The sequence below is a fragment of the Elephas maximus genome, chromosome 16 (assembly GCF_024166365.1).
Source record: "Elephas maximus indicus isolate mEleMax1 chromosome 16, mEleMax1 primary haplotype, whole genome shotgun sequence".
NCBI classification, from domain to species: Eukaryota; Metazoa; Chordata; class Mammalia; order Proboscidea; family Elephantidae; genus Elephas; species Elephas maximus.
This window is the reverse complement of record NC_064834.1, coordinates 14,986,264-15,013,882: the sequence shown is the minus strand read 5'-3', so window position 1 is coordinate 15,013,882 and position 27,619 is coordinate 14,986,264. Positions and strand designations below refer to the sequence as shown.

The 27,619-nt window shown below is 37.3% G+C and overlaps 1 protein-coding gene across 1 annotated transcript in view; it reads right to left on the bottom strand.

Moving 5' to 3' along the window:
• The window catches only part of MICU1 (mitochondrial calcium uptake 1), a 272,079-nt gene that overhangs the window by 186,424 nt on the left and 58,036 nt on the right, over positions 1–27,619 (bottom strand). The window contains exons 4-5 of the mRNA XM_049854813.1: positions 20,376–20,538; positions 7,162–7,205 (exon numbers count right to left, since the gene is read on the bottom strand). Coding sequence (XP_049710770.1) covers positions 7,162–7,205; positions 20,376–20,538 — 207 coding nt within the window. The remainder of the gene's footprint in view (positions 1–7,161; positions 7,206–20,375; positions 20,539–27,619) is intronic.

Genomic DNA, 27,619 nt, shown 5'->3' with positions numbered 1-27,619 from the left:
ATGGTATATGACAAAATGACGGAGCAAACAACATTGCAGTTGACATTCTGACTTCTAACTTCAGGTGTTAAAATTTGTCTACATCTTATCTGCTTTCTTTAAAATGAAATAGTATGTGGTTTTTCCGGTTATTATGGGTTTCTACCATAGATATTCAATCTGTACACTGAGCAAATAATCCGAGATGCTGGACTACATGAAGAAGAATGTGGCACCAGGATTGGAGGAAGCCTCATTAATGACCTGTGGTATGCAAATGACACAACCTTGCTTGCTGAAAGAAGACTTGAAGCACTTATTGATGAAGATGAATGACCACAGCCTTCCGTATGGATTACACTTCTACATAAAGAAAACAAAAATCCTCACAACTGGACCAATAAGCAACCTTACGATAAACGGAGAAAAGACTGAAGTTGTTAAGGATTTCATTTTACTTGGATTCACAACCAACGTCCATGGAAGCAGCAGTCAAGAAAACAAATGATGCATTGCATTGGGCAAATGGGCTGCAAAAGGTCTCTTTAAAGTGTTAAAAAGCAAAGCTGTCACTTTGAGGACTAAGGTGTGCCTGACCCAAGCCATGGTATTTTCAATTGTTTCATATGCAAGTGAAAGCTAGACAATGAATAAGGAAGACTGAAGAAGAATTGATGCCTTTGAATTATGGTGTTGACGAAGAATATTGAATATACCGTGAGCTGCCAAGAGAACAAAGAAATCTGTCTTGGAAGAAGTACAGCCAGAATGCTCCTTAGAAGTGAGGATGATGATACTTTGTCTCATGTACTTTGGACGTGTTACCAGGAGGGACCAATCCCTGGAGAAGGACATCATGCTTGGTAAAGTACAGGGTCAGCAAAAAAGAGGAAGAACCTCAATGATATAGATTGACACGGTGGCTGCAATAATGGGCTTGAACACAGCAATGGTTGTTAAAATGGCACAGGGCCAGGCAGTGTTTTGTTTTGTTGTTCATAGCGTCACTACGAGTTGAAACCGACTTGATGGCACCAAACAACAACAAACCTCATTTTATCAAAGCAGAAGAGACCGACTTCAACAACTCTTATTTTGAGCAAATTACATTAAGGTAGTAAAAAAAAAAAAAAAAAACACTATCTGATAAAAGAAATGCCAATTTACAAATAAGTCATACAAGCAAATTGCTTAGATAACTAAAAGCTGGTACACAATAGTAGTTAAGAGTGTAGAGCCAATTTGGAATTCTGGCTCTACCACTCTTTAGGCGTATGATCTCAGGCTAATTATTTAACTTTTGTGCGTCTTCATTTCTTGATCTGTAAAATGATGATAAGACTAGTTACCTATCTAAGAGAGTAGTTGCGTGGATTAAATGAGTTATTATACGTAAGCACTTAGAACAGTGGCTGGCACATAATAAACAATAAGCTTAAACTAATCTTTTTTGTATTATTATTATTGGTTATAATTGCCTCAAAAGGCAAATAGAGCCAAGCATTTTTCATTCAACAATTTCACTTTTAAACCTGAAAAGGAAACCAACAATAATCACTGAGTTAATTAATGGGATTTTAAAAAGGGGCTAAAATGTCACCCCAAAATAACATGAGGCTATCAAATATTTGGGGGGAACTTCTGGCTTGAAGGAGTTGAAATCGTTTGTGCATTCTTTTGGATTTTGTTATACTTTTCCTTTTTAAAGCAAGAATATTATAAAAGAAAGAGAATATAAGTGATAAACTCTAAAGATTGACCTGACAGAACAAATGGAAAAATACTCACAAGCAAAAACAAACTTCTTTCTATATATTCATATTTATCAACAGAAAAACCTGAATAAATATTTTAATTTATCAAGAATTTGGACTTAATTTAAAAATCTCTAGAAGCTGTGAGAGAGACAGAAGGGGTTAATTAACAATGTAAAATTACATATCATAAGAACATCATAATCTACTATCTAAATTTAAACAGAATTTAAGCAACTCAGTTTGTGAAGATTCATCAAACCCTGTCCCATGAGAGCTTTAGTCCTCATTCTCTTAATTTAAATTTCCTTGACCTGCATCTGCAGCACATACTGTCCAGATGATTCTGACACATACTGACCCCATAGGACAGAGCAGAACTGCCCCATAGGGTTTTGAAAAAGCAGGTGGTAGATTTGAACTGCTGACCTTTTGGTTGGCAACCATAGTTCATTCTACGTATCAAGGAGTAGTACTATACTTGACCTTATTCCAGATTCATGTTTTATGTTGACATGAAGTAAATAATCACTACTCAAATAAAGCACTGAGACAATTACATTACAGGAAAAAAACGTACCCACATGTGGGTGAATGAAAGCCTTCCCCCAGAGGGAATGGACATTTAAAACTGATTTATCAGTATTTTAACTAGAACTTCTACCTGGCGAACAATTAAGAGCATTTGGTTATATGTATTAAAGCTTTGATTTCTCATCTTTTTCTCTGTTGATCATCTTTTTTGTTATGAACACCATAATCAATACTTCCTTTTTTAGGTTTTGATCATATACTTTTATCTCTTTTACCTGAATGAGGACAATACTTCATTGCTATTTGATATAAAATGTTTTCCTATTCAACGTGAACAAGAAATCATAAAGAAGATGGAAAGAAAAAAAAATGTGAATTCCTTCCTCCAAATTGGAGAGCTCATTAAGATCCTAAAGGGCTGTAATTACAAATAATGAAAAAGCTGAATTCAGAGGTAGTGTTTCTGAAATATTCAGGGGGGAGCTGGGGAAACGGGAGAATCGGCAGGGAGGGAAAAATAACAAGTCTATTCTCTAAAAAAGAAATAAATGGTGGGATGATAATAATGAATGATTAGTTTCAGTAGGCAATTTGATCTTACTTAAAAATAGGATATGGGATTTATCGTTCTTAGGAGAGAGAAAGGCGGGATTACTGAGTCAGAGATATGGAAGCTGATAGTCACTGTGCGAGAAACAACTTTACCTCCTGGGATTCTTTTAAAGAAAAGCCTGGTGTTTGATTTGGACAAGGTTGTCTGCTATATGCAACAGGAACTGAAAATACAAAACATAATTTCTGTCTTTGGTTTGCTGAGGTTAAAAAAAGGGAGGGGTAAGGGAACATTGGATAATTAAAAGGATACAAACCACTTCAGATAAATCACAACCAATAAAAGACAGCAACTTAACGATTAAATGAAAGAAATATCTGACAGTGAGACAGGACAAAGGCTCCACTTGGAAATGTTTATAGGCCACATTACTGGATGATAAAAAATTAAACCAAGAAAAAATATGGTTTTCATTAAAGAATCCAAAATTCATGAAATGACTGCATTAACAAGTCATAAGGAGAATACATGGATATGGGTGTGTGTACATTTTTATAAAAATCTTTGACATTACACTATAACAAAAGCCAGACCATATTCTGTACTATCATCTCTATAGTAGTGCTAATAAGCTGCTTACAATGATTTAAAAATCCTCTAAGAGAAAATCTGAATTCTTCAAGATTTTGAGGTTTATTAATTTTTAATCCTAGTAGAATATTTTTAAAAGTATCACTTATCTACAAAATATGTTCTGAAGACCAAAGGCCATTAAATATGCTGCTAACTATTCTTTATACAAGTCCTGTATTGGTAGATTGTTTTGAAATGTATTTTGATGAAGCAGGTGCCAAAAATAATGGATTTCATGACTTTTCTACAAAGGAAATTGCTAGTATCCTTACAGTAAGGAATTAGAATACATTTAAAAACATAAGGTAGAGTTGGACTCTAAAAAAGATTCTCTTCAAAACTAAAAAACTACTTAAATCCAATTTCATTGGCTATCTGCTAAAATAGAGAAATTTTGTTTATTTCTCCAGGGAATTTTCCACTCAGTTAAACAGGAGAAATGATAACAGTTACCAAAGCAATTATATGTTAGTACCGGTCGGTCCATTCTTCTCTATTTTGCATCTAGAGGGTCTATGAAATTCAAATGCAGCTGAGAAAACACCCCAGGAAAACAAAATATTATTTTCACATTTGTTCTTGCTTTCAGTGACAAAAAGCCTCGAGTGTATTTCCATTAGAAGACAACGGAATAAGTTAGTGTTATCAAAGCATTTGTTACTGGTAAATGATGATGAAAAAACAATGGGGGCCAAGATGACGGGAGTGAATAATTCTGCCTTTAAGCAGTTCACAACTAGTTTCTCTTCCAAGTTTAAAAAAAAAAAAAAAAGAAAATTAGAAAGCTCATTTAAAAATCAAAACAAATTTAAAAGCAAATTTCTCTAGGGTGTTAGCTTTTTAAATTTATCACACCAATTACAATAATTATCACACAAATCTGTTTTTCAACAGGAAACTGTCCTTAGGATTTATATAACCTAGAAACTGCTTTTTACGAATTAAAATTTTCTGACTGAGATAACAAGGGTTATGAAGATTCAGAGGAAAGTAATAAGACTGACAGAAGAAGCAGACTTGATTCTTAAAATTACCACGTGAAGGACTTCATACATAAAAAACTCTGGAAAAACTTCCAAACTGATCAAGCATTCAACGCATGTTGTGCTCTTCATACATAATAAAGAAGGTTTTAAAATAGGTCAAAAGTACAGAAACTACTTTCTTAAACATCATATGAAATAAAAGACCATTTGTAAAGACAAATCAGAGGTGAGCTCAGTTTAAAAATCCTCTTCAAGAGGAGATGGGAGGGTACAGAGGGTTAGAAACTGGCAAAATGGTCAGGAAAAGAGAGACTGGACGGAGGGAGTGGAGAGACTGGAAGGAGAGAGCGGGCTGACTCATTGGGGGAGAGTAAATGCGAGTATGGAGTAAGGTGTATATAAGCTTACATGTGACAGACTGACTTGATTTGTAAATTTTCACCTAAAGCACAATAAAAATTATTAAAAAAAAAAAATCCTCTTCAAGAAGCCCAGTCTCAGCTTCAAAACAAGACCTCCAGAATGTATGTCATGGAAATGAATGTAGAACTTAGATGAAGAATCTGGCAAAGGAATTTTACATGCATATGTGGATGAAAGGCAATTCTGGCTTGTTCACTTCTCACTAGGGGGTAAGCTGGCTCAAGGTCACTGGTCCATTCTACAGCTCCTCATGTGAGTTCTCGATTTTTCTTTTTCAGAACTTGTTCTCCTGACAGCATGAAGTCAACTTTCATATGGTTGACTTTTATACAAGTCACACTTCCACACGTTACATCTTTATATCCCTGTATGTTTCCTTTCATACCCCAATTTCTGAATTTTATGCATCAGTGAACAAATAAGCATTTGCAACTACAACCTATCAGCCTGCCTTCCAAACACGGAAGCTCTACCATTTTTGTTTCCACGTCAAGGAGCATACTCAAATACTTTAATGTTTTATTGCATTTTACTCTTGCTATTTTATACAAATAAGCGGAAATTAAAAAAATGCCAATGACACTAATGATAAATGTAGAGCTCATAAATCTAATACAAGTAAAACAAAGATTGAACCTAAAAGTCATGCCAAAAGCTGCAAATTTTTAGCATCAAGTGGACATTACTGGGCCAAAGCAAGAAAAAAATTAAAGACCATATATGAAACATCAATTACCATATAGGGATTTTGTATTCGACAGATCTCTAGGAATGGAAATTCCTCTTATAACACGTAAATCTGCTACTGAACTTGGATTTATTCAACTTCTTTACATGTTTTCAGGTTGACATACACACTACAAAGGAAGACTGAATTCTCATGCTACTCTAGATTCCTTAAGTCATCAAAAAGGCAATTTGAAGTTAATTCTGCTGTATCATTGACTTAATGACCATACTTCCAAGGAATATGTAATTGACTAAGTGATTTTCTGCAAGTCATCAAACATTTATTGGTCACGTCCTGTGTGCTAGGCCTATGCTGGACTCTGAGTGACACAAGGAGAGATAAGATAGGGTCCTGACCTGCTAGAGACTCTGGAATCAGATTCTGACATTCAGGTCTACAGTCACCCCTCATTAAAGTACATAAAGCAGAGACACCAAGGATCAGAGGTGTCAGGACTCTAAACCTAGGTCTCCTAACATTTAGTTCAATGACCTTTCTCTTCTGATCACCTGTCTTTTAGAATATGTGACTTAAACAAGAGGATACCCAAAGATAGAGGCATTTTAGGCACTGTGCCTCCTGAATGGGAAAGGTAACTTTCAGGAGGTAGCCTTGGCTGAGATCTCTAATATCTTAAGGCAGCCACTCATTCTTTCCACTTGTGGAAAGCACTTAGCACACATCTCTTCACTTTACCAGTGTTAAATAGTTTTATGTAATGATGCAGGTATCGACACATTTCTGCAAGATCAGTGTCCACTAACCCTGACCTCTATCCAATCTAAACCCTCTTTTGTGATCCTGCCTTTTGCATCCACTCCATGATTTTCCTTCTGAGTTCCTCCATTTTAAGCTTTGTAAAGCCACGCTTGACTTTTTCTTCTTTCTGATGTGCTTTCTTCCTGGACTTTAAAATTGACCCTTTAGCTGTCTTTCTGACCCTGTGTAACACTTTCTTTTTCTTTTTGGAGATTTCACCCTGAAAGGGAAAAACACGTTTGACTGACTGCTTTATGAGATAACAAAACTGAAAGTCCCATTTTCTATACCTAAGAAGGATTTACTCTATGATTTATTTAGGTATACATAAAGAATTGTAAGCAAACACAATGCACTTACACATGTAAAATCTGGGTGGCCTTCATAATTCTTTCATAAGCACTAGCAAGGACCTTTGTAATTTTCTAGTTAGAATTACTGCTATATATTACCAGAAAGTTTGAGGAAGACAGGTGTTCTTGCAAGAAATGCAAATATAATATTGTGGGCTTATTAATTTTCATGATAGCTATTGAGTTAACACTCAAACATCAACATACACTGGAACAGCCCTTAAGATACATAGCAGGCAACCCAGGAGAGCTATCTTGTATGAAAACATAGAGAAGGACCTTCGTTTCTGTAAGAGTATTTGAAGGTACTTACAAGCCTCCTAACACTAAGTAATATGCTTTTTTTGATAAGATAAACAAAAGGTATTCAGGAATCTCCCCTACATAATTCTAGAGGAACTTTAAAATCTTCTTAGTAAACAATGGGATATGTACACAAGTATCACAGTTCTCTCACCTTTCCATCAAAGCGTTTGATTATATACTGGTCCAGGCCCAAGTCTGTAAAAGAGAAGAAACAAATATTTAGTCACTGAATATAGAGCAAGTGAAACATAAAATTACAGCTCTCAGTTTTGTTTTCAGCCATTCAATTAAATGTACTAGATGGTTTAGTTATAACATTTATTCAAAGGCCACAGAAACAAAAATTTTGTCCCACTTTTCAGACTGAAAAGTGCCAGGACTAAAAGATACCAACCTTATTACTTTACATATGAGAAAACTAAGGCTCTGAGAGGGTAAGGAAGGTAAAAGTTGCATGTGCAAACCTATTCAACTAGTTAACAGTAGAGTCAAACTGGAACCCCAGACTCCTCCAGAGCAGTGTACATTTCATTACATTAAGATGCCTTATTACCTCTAATTAAGGTGAGGGATATTGGCTTAATCTGAATGCAGAATAATTTTTTGTATCAAGTTGGAGAGAAAAAAGTTCACTACCAAAAAGAAATTATACAGCACATATAAACAGAAAGAAATAGGCTATCTTCAAATTATCTTTTCAATTAGGGTTAAATAATAAATATTTACCTTGGGGATACTGAATATTAGGTTTTGAGCACTGTGAAAGATATAAGTAAATACATGAAGTGCACCTGAGTGTCTGGGATTTTTTGTCTTTGCTCACTGCTCTATCCCTAACACTTGGAACAGTGCTTGATTCATAAACATCTGTAAAAGGACAAGTAAATAAAATACAGTTCCTGACCTGAGTCACATTTAGTCAGAGAGACATACACGTAGACATAATCATTAACATTATAAGGGAGTTTCAAATGACTTCAGTAAGAGGGTGCTGTGGGAGTTTTGAGAGTGGAGAAATTAGTTCTCAATTATACTAATTTTTATTGCATAATCACTCAGCTTTCACTGTATTCATGCTAGTTCAGGCCTTATCTTGTCATGTCCACAAGCATTACAATCATCAGATTATCACTGCTCCCAGAGGAAGCTTTTTGCACTTCTGCTTCCACAAGCTTGGTTACATTCTCTTTATCTGAAATGTGCTTCACCTTTGAGAAGATTGCCCTGAAGAACTGAACCACTGACTGCAAAATAAACAGATAATTCAGGACCCAGGAGGTAATTTAAAAACAATTTTAATTTGTAACCTCACAGATATTCAAGAAGATATCACAGTCACAAAGCCAGAACAGGCTTCCATGATAAGTAATCAGATGGGTTTCAGACAATTAAAACTAAGGTGGCCTGTCTCCCTCCCATTTTAAATACTTTTTAATCAAAAGATTAGCATAAGGAAACTTCCCAGACCACTACCAAAAAGACAACAACATGGAAAAAAGAAAACCTAAGAGAGAAATGTAGAAAACATAGAGACCCCATCTAGGAGCTCCAATATTCTACATGACTTTTTCCCATTCAGAAATAGGGAAGAAATTCAAAATAATAATAAAAAAAAAATACATTGAAAACTTCTCAAAAGCTGAAGAAAGACAAAAAACTTAAAGGGCCTACCAAGTGTTCTGGAAACCCTGGTGGCATAGTGGTTAACTGCTACAGCTGTTAACCAAAGGCTGGCAGTTCGAATCCACCAGGCACTCCTTGGAAACTCTATGGGGCAGTTCTGCTCTGTCCTATAGGGTTGCTATGAATCAGACACCACTCAACCGCAACTGGGTTTTGGTTTTTTTTTTTACCAAGTGTTCTAAACAAGATGCACAAAAAAGTATCTAGGCTTTATCAGTGTAAAAACAGCTTGAGGGCAGTGTCTGAACTCATCCTCACAAGGGGAAAGGAGATCAAGATCAACAGCCCAAGGCTGCTTCTCATGAGGTGGAGGTCAGACATGCCTTTTCTCTCTGCCATCTTTACTAATTCTGACACCAATCATCCCACCCAAGGCACTCTCTGCTAGGTTCGGTAATTCATTGCAATGGCCACACAGAACTCACAGACCATACTCAAAATTATGGTGTTTATTAGGGAAGTAACAGTCACAATTCAGGCTCAAGAACACTCAGAATACAGTTCTTTCATCAGGACAGCCTCTCCCCATATGGTGCTTTCAGGCACCCCTCTCCCTGGCCCTCAGCCTCTGCCCAAAGGCACTAAGCTTTCTTTCTCCGTTGGGCCAGGAAGCCCACGTCACAGTTTCCTGCAGGTCTCTCCTGCCAGTTTCTGCTGCGGGCCTCTCCTTCTTTGGTGGTAGTGGGCTTTCCTCTTTGCTCTGGAATTGGCTCTCTTTTAAGGCAAAACTGACCAATTCCCCTGGTAGGCCAAAATCACCCTACCACACAATCACCTGGGTGGGAGTTATAAGCCCATAGCTATAAAGGCCACACACAAAAGTAATTAATCTACGACTGGCAGGTATTTGTGAAATTTCAGACTACCAAAATAACATCTTAAAAGTTTCCAGAAAAAAAACTTTCTGGTCACTTATAAAGGAATGGGATGTCTCACAAGTAAAACTGGACACTAGAAAACAATGGTGCAAAAGGCTTTTAAACTTCTGAGAAAGAAGGGTTTTCAAAATAGTGTAAATACTATATTCAATTCAACAATTAATTAGGTAGTATGATAGACTAAAAACATTTTCAGTCATCTACAGGAAGTTTACCCCCATGTACCCATTCTCTGAGGTGGGGGGGCAATTTAAGAAAATTCTCAAGAAAACTAAAAAATGAATCTAAGCCTTTACCCATGAACACAGATAGAAAATTCCTAAGAAAAAGATTAGCAAATCAGTGGTACATGTTTAAAAAAAAATTCTAATGGAGGTCCAGACAAAAAACAAATAATTTTTTTAAATCACTTATAGGATAGCACCAATTATTTGAAATAATGAGTAATAAATATAACAGATGACATCTAAGGCTTCTATAGAGAAAATGAAGAAATTTTATTAGAAGATATTAAAGAATGCCTAAAAATGGAGAGAGATGCCACATTCATGGATAGGAAAACCCAATGTTGTAAAGAGGTCATTTTTCCCCCAAGCTGATATATGGATTCAGTTCAACCCTAAACATAATTCCAGCAGAGATTTTTTTTCTTTCTGTAGAAGTTGACAAGTAAATTCTAAAATTTATATGGCAATTAAGAGGCCAAGAACAGGCAAATCATTCTTTTTTTTTTTTTTAAATAATTTTTATTGTGCTTTACGTGAAAGTTTACAAATCAAGTCAGTCTCTCACACAAAAACCCATATACACCTTGCTACACACTCCCAATTACTCCCCCCCTAATGAGAGAGCCCACTCTCTCCCTCCACTCTCTCTTTTCATGTCCTTTTCGCCAGCTTCTAACCCTCTCCACCCTCTCATCTCCCCTCCAGGCAGGAGATGCCAACATAGTCTCAAGTGTCCACCTGATCCAAGAAGCTCACTCCTCACCAGCATCCCTCTCCAACCCATGGTCCAGTCCAATCCATGTCTGAAGAGTTGGCTTTGGGAATGGTTCCTGTCCTGGGCCAACAGAAGGTCTGGGGGCCATGACCACCGGGGTCTTTCCAGTCTCAGTCAGACCATTAAGTCTGGTCTTATGAGCAAATCATTCTTAAAGTAGGAGAAAGTCTTGTTCTACCAGACACTAAAACTCATTCGAAGATAGAATATTTCAGACAGCACTTGGGAGAGCTAAACAATCAAAGAAACAAATGGAATTGGGTCCAGAAACAGATCATTAATAACTGGGCAACCGATTGATGACAGAGGTGGGAAGGCTGATTAGCAGGGAAAATGATGGATTTTTCAACAAATGGGGTATCCATGTAGGAAAAAAGTGAAAATGGACCATTTCACACAGAAAATTAATTCCAGACAGATTTAAAAACTGCTGAATTATAAAGCTTTTAGAAAATAATGCAAAAGCTATCTCATGAAATAACTGTTAGACTAAAAGAAAAAATAGCATTAGCTATAAACACTAAAAAGTTCAAGTACATTAGAATTAAAAACTTCTGTTTTAATTTCATAAAGACTCCAGAAAAAGTGAAAAGAAAAGTCACACAGTAGAGAATATATCAAGGACATACACGACTAAAGAAGGACAACGATCCATAAAACATAAAGAACTTCAAATTAGTAAGAAGAAGACACCCTGTAGGAAAATGTCACCACTCATCTATCAGTTTGTCATACTGTTGCGGCTTGCGTGTTGCTGTGATGCTGGAAGCCATGCCACAGGTATTTCAAATATCAGCAAGTTCACCCATGTTGGACAGGTTTCAGCGGAGCTTCCAGACTGAGGCAGACTAGGAAGAAGGACCTGGTAGTCTACTTCTGAAAGAATTTGTCAGTGGAAAACTTATGAATAGCAGCAGAACATCGATACACCACTGGGAGATGAGCCTCTTAGGTTGGACGGCACTCAAAATATGACTGGGGAAGAGCTGCTGCCTCCAAGCAGAGTAGACCTTGATGACGCGGATGGAAAAAAGCTTTTGGGACATTCATTTGCTTATGTGGCATGACTCAAAATGAGAAGAAACAGCTGCAAACATCCATTAATAATCCAACATGGAATGTACGAAGTAGGAATTTAAGAAAACTGGAAGTCATCAAAAAATAAAATGGAATGCATAAAAATCAATTTCCTAGGCACTAGTGAGCTGAAATGAACTGGACTTTGCCATTTTGAATTGGCTAATCATATGATATACTGTGCTGGGAATGACAGACTGAAGGTGACTGGCATCACATTCATCTTCGAAAAGGACATTTACACATCTCTCCTGAAGTACAACGCTGTCAGCGATGGGATGATATTCACATGCCTACAAGGAAGACCAGTTAATACGACTATTATTCAAATTTATGCACCAACCACTAATGCCAAAGATGAAGAAATGAAAGATTTTTTACCAACTTCTGCAGTTTGAAATTGATCAAACATGCACTCAAGATACTGTTGATTGGAATGTGACAGCTGGAAGCAAAAAAGGACTGGTAGTTAAAAAATAAGGCCTTGGTGATAGAAATGACACTGGAGATCACATGATAGAATTTTGCAAGACCAATGAATTCACTGCAAATACTTTTTTTAAAAAACATAAACAGTGAATATACAGCTGGACCTCACCAGATGGAACAAACAGGAATCCAATCGACCACATCTGTGGAAGTAGACAATGGAAAAGCTCAATATCATCAATAAGAATAAGGCCAGGGGTTGACTGTGGAACAGACTATCTATCAATTGCTCATATGCAAGATAAAGTTGAAACTGAAGAAAATTAGAACAAGCACACAAGAGTCAAAGTATGACCTTGAGTATATCCCACCTGAATTTAGAGACCCTGTCAAATGTAGTCTTGAAAAAACATTTGACATGCTGAACACTAATGACCGAAGACCAGGTGAGTTGCAGAATGACATCAAGGGCATCGTACATGAAGAAACCAAGAGGTCAATAAAAACACAGAAAAGAAAGAAAAGACCAAAATGGATGTCACAAGGGATTCTGAAACTTGCTCTTGAACATTGAGCAGCTAAAGCAAAAGGAAGAAATGAAGTAAAAGAGCTGAACAAAAGATTTCAAAGGGTGCCTTGAGAAGACAAAGTATTATAATGACATACACAGAGAGCTGGAGATAAAAAACCCAAAGGGAAGAACACATTCGGCATTTCTCAAGCTCAAAGAATTGAAGAAAAAATTCAAGGCCTAAGTTGCAACAGTGAAGGATTCCATGGGGAAAATATTAAATGACACGGGGAGCATCAAATGAAGATGGAAAGAATACACAGAGTCACTATACCAAAAAGAATTGGTCGACGTTCAACCATTTCAGGAGGTAGCATATGATCTGGAACCAATAGTACTGAAGGAAGAAGCCCAAGCTGCACTGAAGACACTGGCAAAAACAAGTCTTTGGGAATTGACGAAATACCAGTTGAGATGTTTCAACAAACGGATGCAGCACTGGAAGTGTTCACTCCTCTATGCCAAGAAATTTGGAAGACAGCTATCTGGCCAATCAACTGGAAGAGGTCCATATTTATGCCTATTCCCAAGAAATGTGATCCAACCGAATGTGGAAATTATAGAACAATATCATTAATTTCACATGCAAGTAAAATTCTGCTGAAGATCATTCAAAAGTAGCTGCAGTAATATATTGACAGGGAACTGCCAGAAATTCAGGCCAGATTCAGTAGAGGACATGGAACCAGGGATATCACTGCTGATGTCAGATGGATCCCGGCTGAAAGCAGAGAATACCAGAAGGATGTTTACCTCTGTTTTATTGACTATGCAAAGGCATTCAACTGTGTGAATCATAACAAATGATGGATAATATCGCAAAGAATGAGAATTCCAGAACACTTAATTGTGCTCATGAAGAACCTGTACATAGATCAAGAAGCAGCTGTTCGGATACCGCGTGGTTTAAAGTCAGGAAAGGTGTGCATCAGGATTGTATCCTTTCACCACACCCATTCAATCTATATGCTGAGCAAATAATCCAAGAAGCTGGAGTATATGAAGAATAATGCGGCATCAGGATTGGAGAAAGACTCATTAACAACCTGCGTTATGCAGATGACACAACCTTGCTTGCTGAAAGTAAAGAGGACTTGAAGCACTCACTAATGAAGATCAAAGACCACAACCTTTGGTATTGATTACACCTCTAAATAAAGAAAACAAAAATCCTTACAACTGAACCAATAAACAACATCATGATAAACGGAGAAAAGACTGAAGTTGTCAAAGATTTCATTTGACTTGGATCCACAATCAACAGCCATGGAAGCAGCAGTCAAGAAATCAAAAGATGCATCGCATTGGGTAAATCTGCTGCAAAGGATCTCTTCAAAGTGTTGAAGAGCAAAGATGTCACCCTGAAGACTAAGGTGCGTCTGACCCAAGCCATGGTATTTTCGATCGCATCATATGCATGTGAAAGCTGGGCAATGAATAAGGAAGACCAAAGAAGAGTTGATGCCTTTGAATTGTGGTGTTGGCGAAGAATATTGAATATACCATGAACTGCCAAAAGAACAAACAAATCTGTCTTGGAAGAAGTGTGGCCAGAATGCTCCTTAGAGGCAAGGATGGCAAGACTGTGTCTTACATACTTTGGACATGTTGTCAGGAGGGATCAATCCCTGGAGAAGGACGTTATGCTTGGCAAAGTACAGGGTCAGCAGAAAAGAGGAAGACCCTCAACGAGGTGGATTGACACAGTAGCTACAACGAGCTCAAGCATAAAAACGATTGTAAGGATGGCACAGGACCAGGCGGTGTTTCGTTCTGTTGTGCATAGGGTCGCTATGAGTCAGAACCGACTCGACGGCACCTAACAACAACAATCCATTTCATTACATCATAGTGATAGGATTTACAACACATAGGAAAATCACATCAGATGACAAAATGGTAGACAATCATATAATACTGGGAATCGTGACCGCAAAGTTGATAGATATTTTGGGGGGACACATTTCAATCCATGACAATATCCATAACCAAAAAATTGAAATATTCAGCAAATTTCATGTACCTGGCATACCTGATAGTACTTCCTAGGTTGGAAGGCACTCAAAATACGACTAGAGAAGAGCTGCCACTTTAAAGTAGAGTTGACCTTGACGATGTGAACAGAGTAAAGATTTCAGGACCTTCATTTACTGATGTGGCATGATTTAAAATGAAAAGAAACAGCTGTAAACAACCATTAGTAAACAGAACATGGAAAGTATGAAGTTTGAATCAAGAAAAATTGCAAGCCATCAAAAATGAAATAAAACCCAACCAGTGCCGTCAAGCCGATTCTGACTCACAGCGACCCTACAGGACAGAGTAGAACTGCCCCATAGAGTTTCCAAGGAGCGCTGGCAGATTCGAACTGCCAACCCTTTGTTAGCAGCTGTAGCACTTAACCACACCACCAGGGTTTCCCAAAAATGAAATAGAATGCATAAAAATTGATACTCTAGGCATTTGTGAGCTGAAATGGACTGGAATTGGCCATTTTGAATCAGACAATCATATGGTTCACTATGCTGGGCATGACAAACTGGTGAGGAATGGTGTCATACTTACTGTCAAAAAGAACATTTCAAAATCTATTCTGAAGTACAAAGTCAGTGACAGGATAATATCAATATACCTATAAAGAAGTTGTCAAGGATTTCATTTTATTTGGATCCACGATCAACACCCACGGAAGCAACAGTCAAGAAACCAAATGACGTACTGCATTGGGCAAATCTGCTGCAAAAGACATCTTTCATGTGTTAAAAACCAAAGATGTTACTTGAAGGGCTAAGGTGCAACTGACCCAAGCCATGGTGTTTTCAATTGCCTCATATGCATCTGAAAACTGGGCAATGAATAAAGAAGACCAAAGAAGAATTGATGCCTTTGAGTTACGGTGTTGGTGAAGAATGTAGAATACACCACAGACTGCCACAGAACAAAGAAATCTGTCTGGAATACTCAAATTCTGCCAGAATGCTCATTAGAAGCAAGGATGGCAAGACTTCATCTCACATACTCTGGACATGTTATGAAGAGGGACTAGCCCCTGGAGGACAGTCTCATGCTTGGTAAAGTAGAGGGTCAGTGAAAAACAGGAAGACCTTCAACAAGATGGACTGACACAGTGGCTGCAACAACAGCCTCAAGCATAACAATGATTGTGAGGATGGCACAGGACCAGGCAGTGTACACCAGTTTGCTATGAGTCGAAACCAACTCAACGACACCTAACAACAACACAAGGCAGACCAGTTAATAGGACTATTATTTAAATGCACGCACCAATGACTAATGCCAAAGATGAAGAAATTGAAGATTTTTACCAACTTCTGCAGTCTGAAATTGATCAACTATGCAATCAAGAAGCATTGATAATTACTGGTAATTTAAATGCAAAAGCTGGAAACTAAGAAGGATCGGTAGTTAGAAAACATAATCTTGGTGATAGAAACAAGGCCACAGGCTGCAGGATAGAATTTTGTAAGACCGATGACTTATTCATGAGAAATACCTTTTTTTTTCAACAACATAAATGGTGATGATACACATTGACCTCACTGGATGGAATACACAGGAATCAAATTGACTACTTCTGGGGAATAGAGATGATAGAGAAGCTCAGAATCATCAGACAGAACACGGGCAGGGGCCAACTGTGGAAGAGACAATTACTCATATACAAGTCCAACTGGAAGCTTAAGAAAATTAAAACAAGTCCATGAGAGCCAAAGTAGACCTTGAGTATGCTCCACTTAAATTTAGACACCATCTCAAGAATAGATTTGATGCAGTGGACACTAATGACCGAAGGACAGATGAGTTGTGGGATGACATCAAAGGCATCATAAAGAAGAAAGCAAGAGGTCATTAAAAAGACAGGAAACAAAAGGAGAATGAAGAACACCAAAGACACAAGGAAAATATTAGCCCAAGAGACAGAAAGGACCACATAAGCCAGAAACTCCATCAGCCTGAGACCAGAAGAACTAGATAGTTCCCAGCTACCACCAATGACCGGGAACAGGGAACACAACAGAGAGTCCCTGAAGGAGTAGGAGGAAAGTGTGGAACAGAACGCAAATTCACGTAAAAAAACCAGACTTAACGGTCTGACTGAGACTGGAGGAACCCCCAAAGCTATGGGCCCTGGACACTCTGTTAACCCAGAACTAAAACCATTCCTGAAGCCAACTGTTCCAACGAAGGTTAGACTGGACTTTAAAACATAAAATAATACTCGCGAAGATTGTGCTTCTTAGTTCAAGCAGACATATGAGACCAAAAGGGTGGCTCCTATCCAGAAGCAGGATGAGAAGGCAAGAAGGGACAGGAGCTAGCTAGATGGACACAGGAAACCTGTGGTGAAAATGAGAAGTGTGCTGTCACATTACAGAGATTGCAACTAGGGTCACATAACAATACGTGCATAAATTTTTGTATGAGAAATTAACTTGAGCTCTAAACTTTCACCTAAAGCACAATTAAAAAAAAAAAAAGAGAGAGGAAACAAAGAAAAAACCACAATGGTTGTCAGAAGAGACTCTAAAAGTTGCTCTTTAACATAGAGTAGATAAAGTGAAAAGAAGAAATGATGAAGAGCTGAACAGAAGATTTCAAAGGGCGACTTGAGAAGACAAAGTAAAATATTATAAATCAGAAAACCAAAAAGGAAGAACATGCTCGGCATTTGTCAAGCTGAAAGAGCTGCAGAAAAAGCAGCAATACTGAAGGATTCTATAGGCAAAAGACTGAATGACGCAGGAACCATCAAAAGAAGATGGAAAGAATAAACAGAGTCACTCTACCAAAAAGAATTGGTCGATTTTCAACCATCTCAGGAGGTAGCATATGATTAAGAACCGATGGTACTGAAGGAAGAAATCCAAGCTGCACTAAAGGCACTGAGAGAAAACAAGGCTCCAAACAATTGCCTCCTTTTTCATGAGACCAGAACTGGATGGTGCCTGACTATCATTACTGAATATTTTGATCAAAGATTCCATAGAAAAATCCTGATCTAAAGGGGGAAAATGCAGTTCAGAATTTAAAACACTCATGGATTCCAGACTTCCTGGAGACACAAAGGATGAACTCCTGAAACTATTGCCCTAAGATAATCATTAAACTTTAGGCCAAAAATATCCCCTTAAGTCTTCTTAAAACCAAATAACACTTTAGCTTTACTAGCAAAAATTGTCTGCCCTGAGCATTATGCTCTTTTAAGAACTATCTATATGGGATCAAATTGATAACAGCAACTTGAAAGATTAAATAGGAACCTTAGGGGGCAGTAAATTTATGTTAATGGGGGAGGAACAGCTCAGAAAGGAGGGTGAGAGGTTTTACAATTTGAAAAATGATATCAATGTCACTAAATGGTATATGTAGAAACTGCTGAATTGCTTTAAGTTCTACTGTGCATATTCTCAACAACAAAATTAAAAAAAAAAAAACCCTCCAGGAATGACATAGTAACAATTGAGATGTTTCAACAAACAAATGCAATGCTAGAAACTGTTAACTAGTCTATGCCAAGAAATCTGGAAGACAGCTTACCTGGCCAGCTGTCTGGAAGAGATCCATATGCTTGCCCATTCCAAAGAAAGGTGATCCAACAGGATGCAGAAATTATTGAACAGTATCATCATTATCAAACGCAAGTAAATTTTTGCTGAAGATAATTAAAAAATGGTTGCAGCAGTAGATCAATAGGGAACCCCAGAAATTCAAGCTGGATTCAGAAGAAGACATGGAATGAGGTTTATCATTGCTGATGTCACATGGATCTTGGGTGAAAGCAGAGAATATCAGAAAGATGTTTACCTGTGTTTTACTGACTATGCAAAGGCATTCGACTGTGTGGATCATAAAAAATTACAGGTAACATTCCAAAGAATGGGAATACTGTGTGGTTTAAAACCAGAAAAGGTATGCGTCAGGGTTGTATCCTTTCACCATGCTTATCCAGTCTGTATGCTGAGCAAATAACCCAAGATGCTGGAGTATGTGAAGAAGAACATGGCATCAGGATTGGAGGAAGACTAATGATATGCAGATGATACAACCCTTGCTTGCTGAAAGTGAAGAGGACTTTAAGCACTTACTGAAGATCAAAGACTACAGCCTTCAGTATGGGTTATACCTCAACATAAAAAAAAAAAAAAATCCTTACAATTGGACCAATAAGCAACATTATGATAAATGAAGAAAAGACTGAAGTTGTCAAGGATTTCATTCTACCCAGCTCCACAATCAATACCCATGGAAGCAACAGCAAGAAATCAAACGGTGTACTGCATTGGGCCAATCTGCTGCAAAAGATCTCTCTCAAGTGTTAAAAAGCAAAGATGTCACTCTGAGGACTAAGGTGTGCCCGACCCAAACTGTGACCCAATCCCAATCACCTCATATGCATGTGAAAGCTGGAAAATGAACAAGGAAGACCAAAGAAGAATGGATGCATTTGAATTATGGTATTGGTAAAGAATACTGAATATACCATGGACTGCCAGAATGAACAAATCTGTCTTGGAAGAAATACAGCCGAATGCCTCTTAGAAGCAAGAATGGTAAGACTTAGTCTCACTTAACGTTGGACATGTTATCAAGAGGGACCAGTCTCTGGCGGAGGGCATCCTGCTTGGTAAAGTAGAGGGTCAGTGAAAAAGTGATAGATTGACACAATGGCTGCAATAACGGGCTCAAACACAGCAATGATTGTGAGGATAGAACAGGACTCAGGAGCGTTTCATTCTGTTGTACACAAGGTTGCTATGAGTCAGTACCGTTTCAACAGCATCTAACAACACTTCCTAGTCTTTATTTCTCCTTGACATGTATGAATGCTAATAAACGTGGGCAAAACATTATAAACTCCCTGGTTAAAATTCTGTAACTGTTTTTGATTCTCCAAGCTCACCTTGCTATTTCACGTGTTTGGGTCTTTGATCATACAATTCACTTGCTCTGCCTCACGCCCCTTCCCTCTGGTATATCTGGTGAGCTATTATTAATTTTTCAATACTCATCTCAAATGCCACTTTCTCTTAGAAGCCTTTCTTATACACCATCTAAGGAATTAGTTCCTTTATCTCCCCCTTCTGTACCATATACGTTCTTAAACTGTTACATTTAACTTGTAATAAGAAGCCATTTATTTTTTCTATACACCTTGTTTGTACAAGTGGTTTCCTCCACACAGGACATTCTTTCCACTCTTCTGTGCTTGTCTCATTTTTACGCACACTTAGACATATTCTCTAGAAATCACTGTCCAAATTTCCAGATTAAGCTAAGTGCCCTTTTATACCACCATAGCCCCTTCTTCATCACGTTCTTTAAAGAAAAAGTCACCACGTTCCTGAAATTATCTTAATGTCTCTATCTCCCTCATTAAAGAGTAACCTGATAGCTGTTGCACGTGTAATGCATTTCCTTCAGAAACAGTCTCAGGACAGGTGCCGACTCTCAACCAGAGGAGCATCATCTCCTTAATGCCTTACCCTGGCTGAGGAGTGCCACATTAGACTGTGCCTCACTCCTTTTTTGTACTCCTAAAAGACCCCAGTGCCGTCGGCCTAGCAAAATACCTGACCTTCAGTAGTTACACAGGGAGTATATTTACTGTATGGAACTGTAAGATTTAAGCAATACAAAGAAAGAAAGAAAGGAGCGTGTAACAACATACATAACGCAAGCTTATTTTTCACTTTAGCAACTTACGTTCTGGCTGTTTCTCATTGGGTGTTATGGACCGCACAAAATCTTCTGGAGTCATGAACACTTCAGACTCACCAGGCTCATTGATCACTTTCAAGGTGGCAAAATACCGGAAGATTTTGTCTGGTGTGGAGTAGGCTCGAATTCTATTCTCATATTCCATCACCTGAAATTGGAAATTTAGAGAGTTTTTACTACTTATATCAAGCAATATTCATTCTCATGTACTTCCCATCTTATTTTGGGGGGAAATTTTATTATATCATTTTTTTACTATAACAGTATTATTTTATATTAAAAATAAGCTTGATTTTAAAAAATTGTTCAGTCTCTTTCTTGTAATATGCCACTCATACTCCAGTCGAAGCAATACTTATGTTAACTTTTTGTTTAGAATTTTCTTAAGACTTTTATAATTTCTCAGATCACTGAATGTTAGCTAAATTGAAGAATGTCATAAGAGAATTCACAAGGTCTCAGAAACACAGTACACAGCCACATATATGGTAGCCTGTAGGTTCTTAAATTCAATTTTTTAGAACATTTTATTGGGCTTTAGGTAGAAGTTTACACAGCAAATTAGTTTCCCATTCAACAATTCATATACAAATTGTTCTGTGACATTGGTTGCTATCCCCGTGATATGTCAGCGTTCTCCCCATTTCCACTCTGTCTTCCCTGTTTCCATCCCTCCAGTTTCCCTACTAACCATCAAAGAAGGTTGCTTTCTGTGAGTAAACCTATTCTTAACTTTTTATAAAAGTGGTATCATACAGTATTTGTCCTTTTGTGATTGACTTATTTCACTCAGCATAATGTCCTCCATATTCATCCATGTTATGTCTCACGGAGTCATCATTATTCTTTATCGTTGAATACTATTCCATTGTATTTACGTACCAAAATTTGTTTATCCATTTATCCACTGACGGATACTTAGGTTGTTTTCATTTTTTTGCTACACTGAATAATGCTGCAATGAATATGGGTGTGTATATGTCTATTCTTGTCACTTCTCTTATTTCTTCAGGATAAATACCTAATAGTGGGATTGCTGGATCATGTGGTATTTCTATTTCTAGCTATTTGAGAAAGTGCCATACCATTTTCTGTAGTGGTTGTAGCATTTGACTATCTCACCAGCAGTGTTTAAGAGTTCAATTTCCCCACATCACCAGCATTTATTATTCTCTGTTTTTTTGGATCAGAGCCATTTTTACTGGGGTAAGATGGTATCTCATTGTAGTTTTGATTTGTATCTCTCTAATGGCTTACGATGGTGAGTATCTCTTCATGTGTTTGTTAGCTGCCTGAATGTCTTTGGTGAAGTGTCTGTTCATATCCTTTGTCCTCTGGCCATTTTTTGATAGGGTTGTCTTTTGTTTAATGTAACTTTTTTTTTTTTTAATTTTATTGTGCTTTAGGTGAAAGTTTACAGTGCAATTTCTCGTTCAAAAATTTATACACAAATTGTTTCGTGACAATCCCCACATTGTGTCAACACTCTCCCCCTTTCCCTTTCCACTCCAAGTTCCCTGTGTTCATCTGTCCAGTTTTCCTGTCCTTTCCCGCCTTCTTGTCTTTGCTTTTGGGCAGGCATTGCTCATTTGGTTTCGTATACTTGATTGAGCTAAGAAGTACGTTCCTGACGTGTGTTGTTTGTTTCACAGGCTTGTCTAATCTTTGGCTGAAAAGCAGACTTTAAGAGTGGCTTCAGTTCTTAGTTAACAGAGTGTCCAGAGGCCATGGTCTTGGGGGTTCCTCCAGTCTCTGTCAGACCATTAAGTCTGTTTGTGTGTGTGTGTGAATTTGAATTTTGTTCCACATTTTTCTCTCACTCTGTCCAGGACACTACTGTGATCCCCGTCAGAGCGGTTACTGGTGGTAGAAGGGCACCATCTAGTTCTTTGGAGCTCAGGCTGGTAGACGTTCTGGTTCATGTGGAGAATTAGCCCTTTGGACTAATATTTTCCTTGTGTCTTTGGTTTTCTTCATTCTCCTTTGCTCCGGATGGGATGGAACCAATAGATGTTTACCCCAGACAGCCATTCAAAAGCTTTTAAGACCTCAGACGCTACTGACCAAAGTAGGATGTAGAACATTTTCTATATGAACTATGTTATGCCAGTTGGCCTAGACAGCCCCCAAGACATCTAGGTCAGTCTCCAGTCCTGAGCCCCAGCAACTCAGTCCCTCAAGGTGCTTGGATGTGCTTAGGAAGCTTCTTATGGCTTTGCCTTGGTCAAGTTGTGCTGACTTCCCCTATACTGTGTGTGGTCTTTCCCTTCACCAAAGTTACCACTTCGCTACTATCTAGTTAGTGATTTCTCCTGTCCACCCTTCCCCTACCTGTTAACCATCAAAGATTATTTTTTCCTGTGTATAAACCTTTCTTAGGGCTTTATAATAGTATATAATAGCCTCATACGATATTTGACCTTTTGTGATTGACTTATTTCATTCAGCATAATGCCCTCCAGATACATCCATGTTGTGAGAAGTTTTACGGATTCATCATTGTTCTTTATCGTTATGCAGTATTCCACTGTGTGTTTGTAACAAAATTTGTTTATCCATTCATCCGTTGATCGGCACTTAGGTTGTTCCCATCTTTCTGCTATTGTGAATAATGCTTCAATGAACATGGGTGTGCATGTCTATTTGTGTGACGGCTCTTATTTCCCTAGGATATATCCCTAGTAGTGGGATTGCTGGATCATATGTATTTCCATTTCCAGCTTTTTAAGGAAGCGCCATATGGTTTTTCATAGTGGTTGTACCATTTTACACTCCCACTAGCAGTGCATGAGTTCCAATTTTCCTGCAACCTCTCCAATATTTGTTATTTTCTGCTTTTTTGATTAGTGCCAAAAAGGTCAAGATGAGATGGTATCTTACTGTAGTTTTGATCTGTATTTCCCTTGTGGCTAATGATTGAGAGTACTTCCTCATGTGTCTGTTAGTTGCCTGAATGTCTTCTTTGGTGAAGTATCTGTTCACACCCTTTGCCCAGTTTTTAAATTGGATTATTTGTCTTTTTTGTTATTAAGGTGTTGAAGTATTCTACAGATTTTCGAGATCAGTCCCATGTCAGATATGTCACAGCTAAAAATTTTTTCCCAGTCTGTAGATTTTCTTTTTACTCTTTTGGGGAAGTCTTTTGATCAACATAAGTGTTCCATTTATAGGAGCTCCCCATTATTTTCTCGTGTTTGTGCAGTTAGTTATGGTTTATATTGTATTTATGCCATGCATTAGGGCTTCTAGCATTGTCCCTATTTTTTCTTCTAAGGTCTTTACCACTTTAGGTTTTATATTTAGGTCTTCGATCCATTTTGAGTTAGTTTTTGTATATGGTGTGAGGTATGGGTCCTGTTTCATTTTTTTACAGATGGACATCCAGTTTTGTCAGGACCATTTGTTAAAAAAGACTGTCTTCCTCCATTTAAAGGACTTTGGTCCTTTGTCAAGGATTGTTTGTCTTTTCATTGATGAAGTGTTGAAGTTTTCTATATATTTTAGAGATTAGACCCTTGTCAGATACATTGTTGTCAAAAGTTTTTCCCAGTCTATAGATCTCTTTTTACTCTTTTAGTGAAGTCTTTTGACGAACATAAGTATTTAATTTTTAAGAGGTCCATGTTATCTAGTTTATGTTCTGTCTGATAGTTATGTTTGATAGTCTATTTATGCCTTAAATTCAGACCCCTCGCTTTGTCTCTGTGTTATCTTCCAGGAACTTTTATGCCTTAGGTTTAACATTTAGGTCTTTGATCCATTTTGAGTTAGTTTTTGTGTATCATGTGATGTATGCACCCTGTTTCATTTTTCTGCAAATAGATATCCAGTTGTGCCAGCACCATTTGTTAAAGAGTCTTCTATTCCCCACCGAATGGACTTAAACCCTTTGTCAAAAATCAGCTCTCTATAGCTGGATGGATTTACTTCTGGGTTCTCAATTCTGTTCCACTGGTCTGTGTGTCTGTCACTGTACCATTACCAGGCTGTTTTCACTACCGCAGCTGTACAGTAAGTTTTGAGATCAGGGAGTGTGAGGCCTTTTACTTTGTTCTTTGATAATGCTTTGGCTATTTAGGACCTCTTTCCTTTCCATATAAAGTTGGAGATTAGTTTTTGTATTGTGTTAAAGAATACTGTTGAGATTTAGATTGGGATTGCATCATATCTATATATTGCTCTGGGTAGTACTGACATTTTCACAATGCTAAGTCTTCTAATCTATAAGCATGGTATATTTTTCCATTTATGTAGGTCTCTTGTGGTTTCTTGCAGTAGTGTTTTGTAGTTTTCTTTGTATATGTATTTTACATCCCTGGTTAGACTTATTCCTAGGTATTTTATCGTTTGGGGGGATATTGTAAATGGTATCTTTTTTTTTTAATTTCCTTGTCAGAGTTCTCCTCCTTGTTAGTATAGAGGAATCCAACTGATTTTTTGCATGTTGATTTTGTACCCTGCCACTTTGCTGAACTCTTCCATTAGTTCCAGTAACTTTCTTGTAGAGTTTCTGGGATTTTCTACACATAAGATCATGTCATCTGTGAATAGGAATAGTTTTGCCTCTGCCTTACCCATTTGGATGTTCTCTACTTCCCTTTCTTGCCTTATTGCTCTGGCTAGGACTTCCAGTACAATATTGAATAGGACTGGTGACAAACGGGCATCCTTATCCAGTTCCTGTTCTCAAGGAGAACGCTTTCAATCTCTCTTCATTGAGAATAATGTTGGCTATTGGTTTTGTAACCCAACCAGAAAAAAACCCAGTGCCGTCAAGGTTTTGTATATATGCCCTTAATTATGTTGAGGAATTTTCCTTCTATTCCTAACTTGCTGAGGGTTTTTATCAGGAAAAGGTATTGAATTTTGTCAGATGTCTTCTCTGTATCAACTGAGATGATCATATGATTCTTTTCCTTTTTTCTATTTATGTGATGAATTATAGCAATTGATTTTCTAATGCTGAACCACCCCTGCATCCCTGGAATGAACTCTGTCTGACTGCAGTGTACTATTTTTTGATATGCTGTTGAATTCTGTTGGCTACAATTTTTGAGTCTATATTCATGAGGAATATTGGTCTGTAATTTTCTTTTCTTTTTTTTTTTTTTTTGTGGTCTCTTTGCCTGGCAATGATATCAGGGCTCTGCTGGCTTCACAGAATGAATTAGGGACTATTCTTTCCTTTTCTATGTTCTGGAATAGTTTGAGTAGATTTGGAGTCAACTCTTCTCTGAATATTTGGTAGAACTCTCCAGTGACACCATGTCAGCCAGGGCTTTTTTTTTGTTAGGAGTATTTTTTTATGAAATCTTCAATTTCTTCTTTTGTGATGGATCTATTTAGGTTTTCTACCTCTGCTTGTATTAGTTTAGGCAGATAACACGTTTCTAGAAATTCGTCCATTTCTTATAGGTTTTCAAATTTGTTAAAAAAAATTTGTTAGAGCACAATTTTTCATAATATTCTGTAATAATCCTCTTTATCTTGCTTAGTTCTGTTATAATGTTGCCCGTTTCATTTCTTATTTTATTTGCATCTTCTCATTTTTTTCCTTTGTCGGTTTGGCCTTTGGTTTGTCAATTTTATTGATCCTCTCAAAGAACCAACTTCTAATTTAAATACCACGTTTTAAAAAAGGGATTAATTTTATAGTTCTTAACTTCTATGCAACTTCTTGAATTCTAAAACAAAACACACTTGGGACTTCATAATTTGAAAAGTTTAACATTCCTTCAAAGACAAAGTACATTTTAAAAATGGCATAAAAAAATAAAATCATGTTATCATGGACACTGAATAAGCAATAAGACTTTTACTTACCAAATTTACAATCAAATTCAGCAAACTGTCAGAGATCTTTTACACACAGCATATTTAGAAAACAGCAGAGTTGGGAGGAACACAAGCATATGTTTGAGTGGCAGCAAAATCAACTATGGCATACATCTAACTAACTCTGCTGTGTTAATATGAAAGTTTATCCTCTTATCTGGCGTTGAAGCCCCCATTCTGTGCATGGAACATACAAAATACTATAGTAATTTTGGTGAAAAAGATTTCTGTCAAAACTAAATTTTACCTGTTGAGATATCCAACAATAAATTGTACATTACAAATAACTACTTAGAAGTATACACAGAAACAGGTCAAGTCAATAAAACATAAACCTATCGGTTCAACGTCTACAAAGCAACTCACTAGCATTGAGAAAAAGATAATTAATGGTTTTAATTTGCCACATTAACAAAGTTATTATTGCCATTATCAGTCCTGGCTAGATGGTCACTTTTAGGTCATTGGTAGCAGCTGTTTTAACAATGGTCTCAACTCCACTACCAGATGTGCACTTAGCAGCTGAGAATGGACTGCTAATTATAACTATACATGACAGGAATCTTTCCAGGGCTGACTTGCATTGAAATCGGAAAATTGATCTCAGAGAACATTTTACCAAAAGATTTAGCATGTGATAAACATACTAAAAGCTTTCTAACCCTTTAGCAGGCTTGAGGCTTAGTTACAAGTCTAGAATCAGAGAATTTTATATTAGACTATAACTATCTTCTGGGTAATACTGGCTACAGAAGACATTTCTTTAATTCATCTGTATTCTTGCTCTTCCTCTGAATGAAAAAAAATTTTTGGAACATTTATGGTATAAATTATATCGACTGACAAAGATGGCATCGAGAACTAAAAAGTTAAGTGAATTATATGTAAAATAAAGATGCAGAGAGAACTTAAAAGCCAAAATAATTAAAAAATGGGCAAAAGATATGAACAGACACTTCCCTAAAGAAGACATTCAGATAGCTAACAGATACATAAGGAAATGCTCCTGATCATTAGCCATTAGAGAAATGCAAATCAAATCTACAATGAGATTCCATCTCACTCCAACAAGGCTGGCATTAATCCAAAAAACACAAAAGAATAAATGTTGGAGAGGCTGTGGAGAGATTGGAACACTTATACACAGCTCATGCGAATGTAAAATGGTACAACCACTTTGGAAATCGATTTGGCGCTTCCTTAAAAAGCTAGAAATAGAACTACCATACGATCCAGCAATCCCACTCCTTGAAATATATCCTAGAGAATAGCCTTTACACGAACAGATATATGCACACCCATGTTCTTTGCAGCACTGTTTACAATAACAAAAAGACGGAAACAACCAAGGTGCCCATCAATGGGTGAACGGATAAATAAATTACGGTGTATTC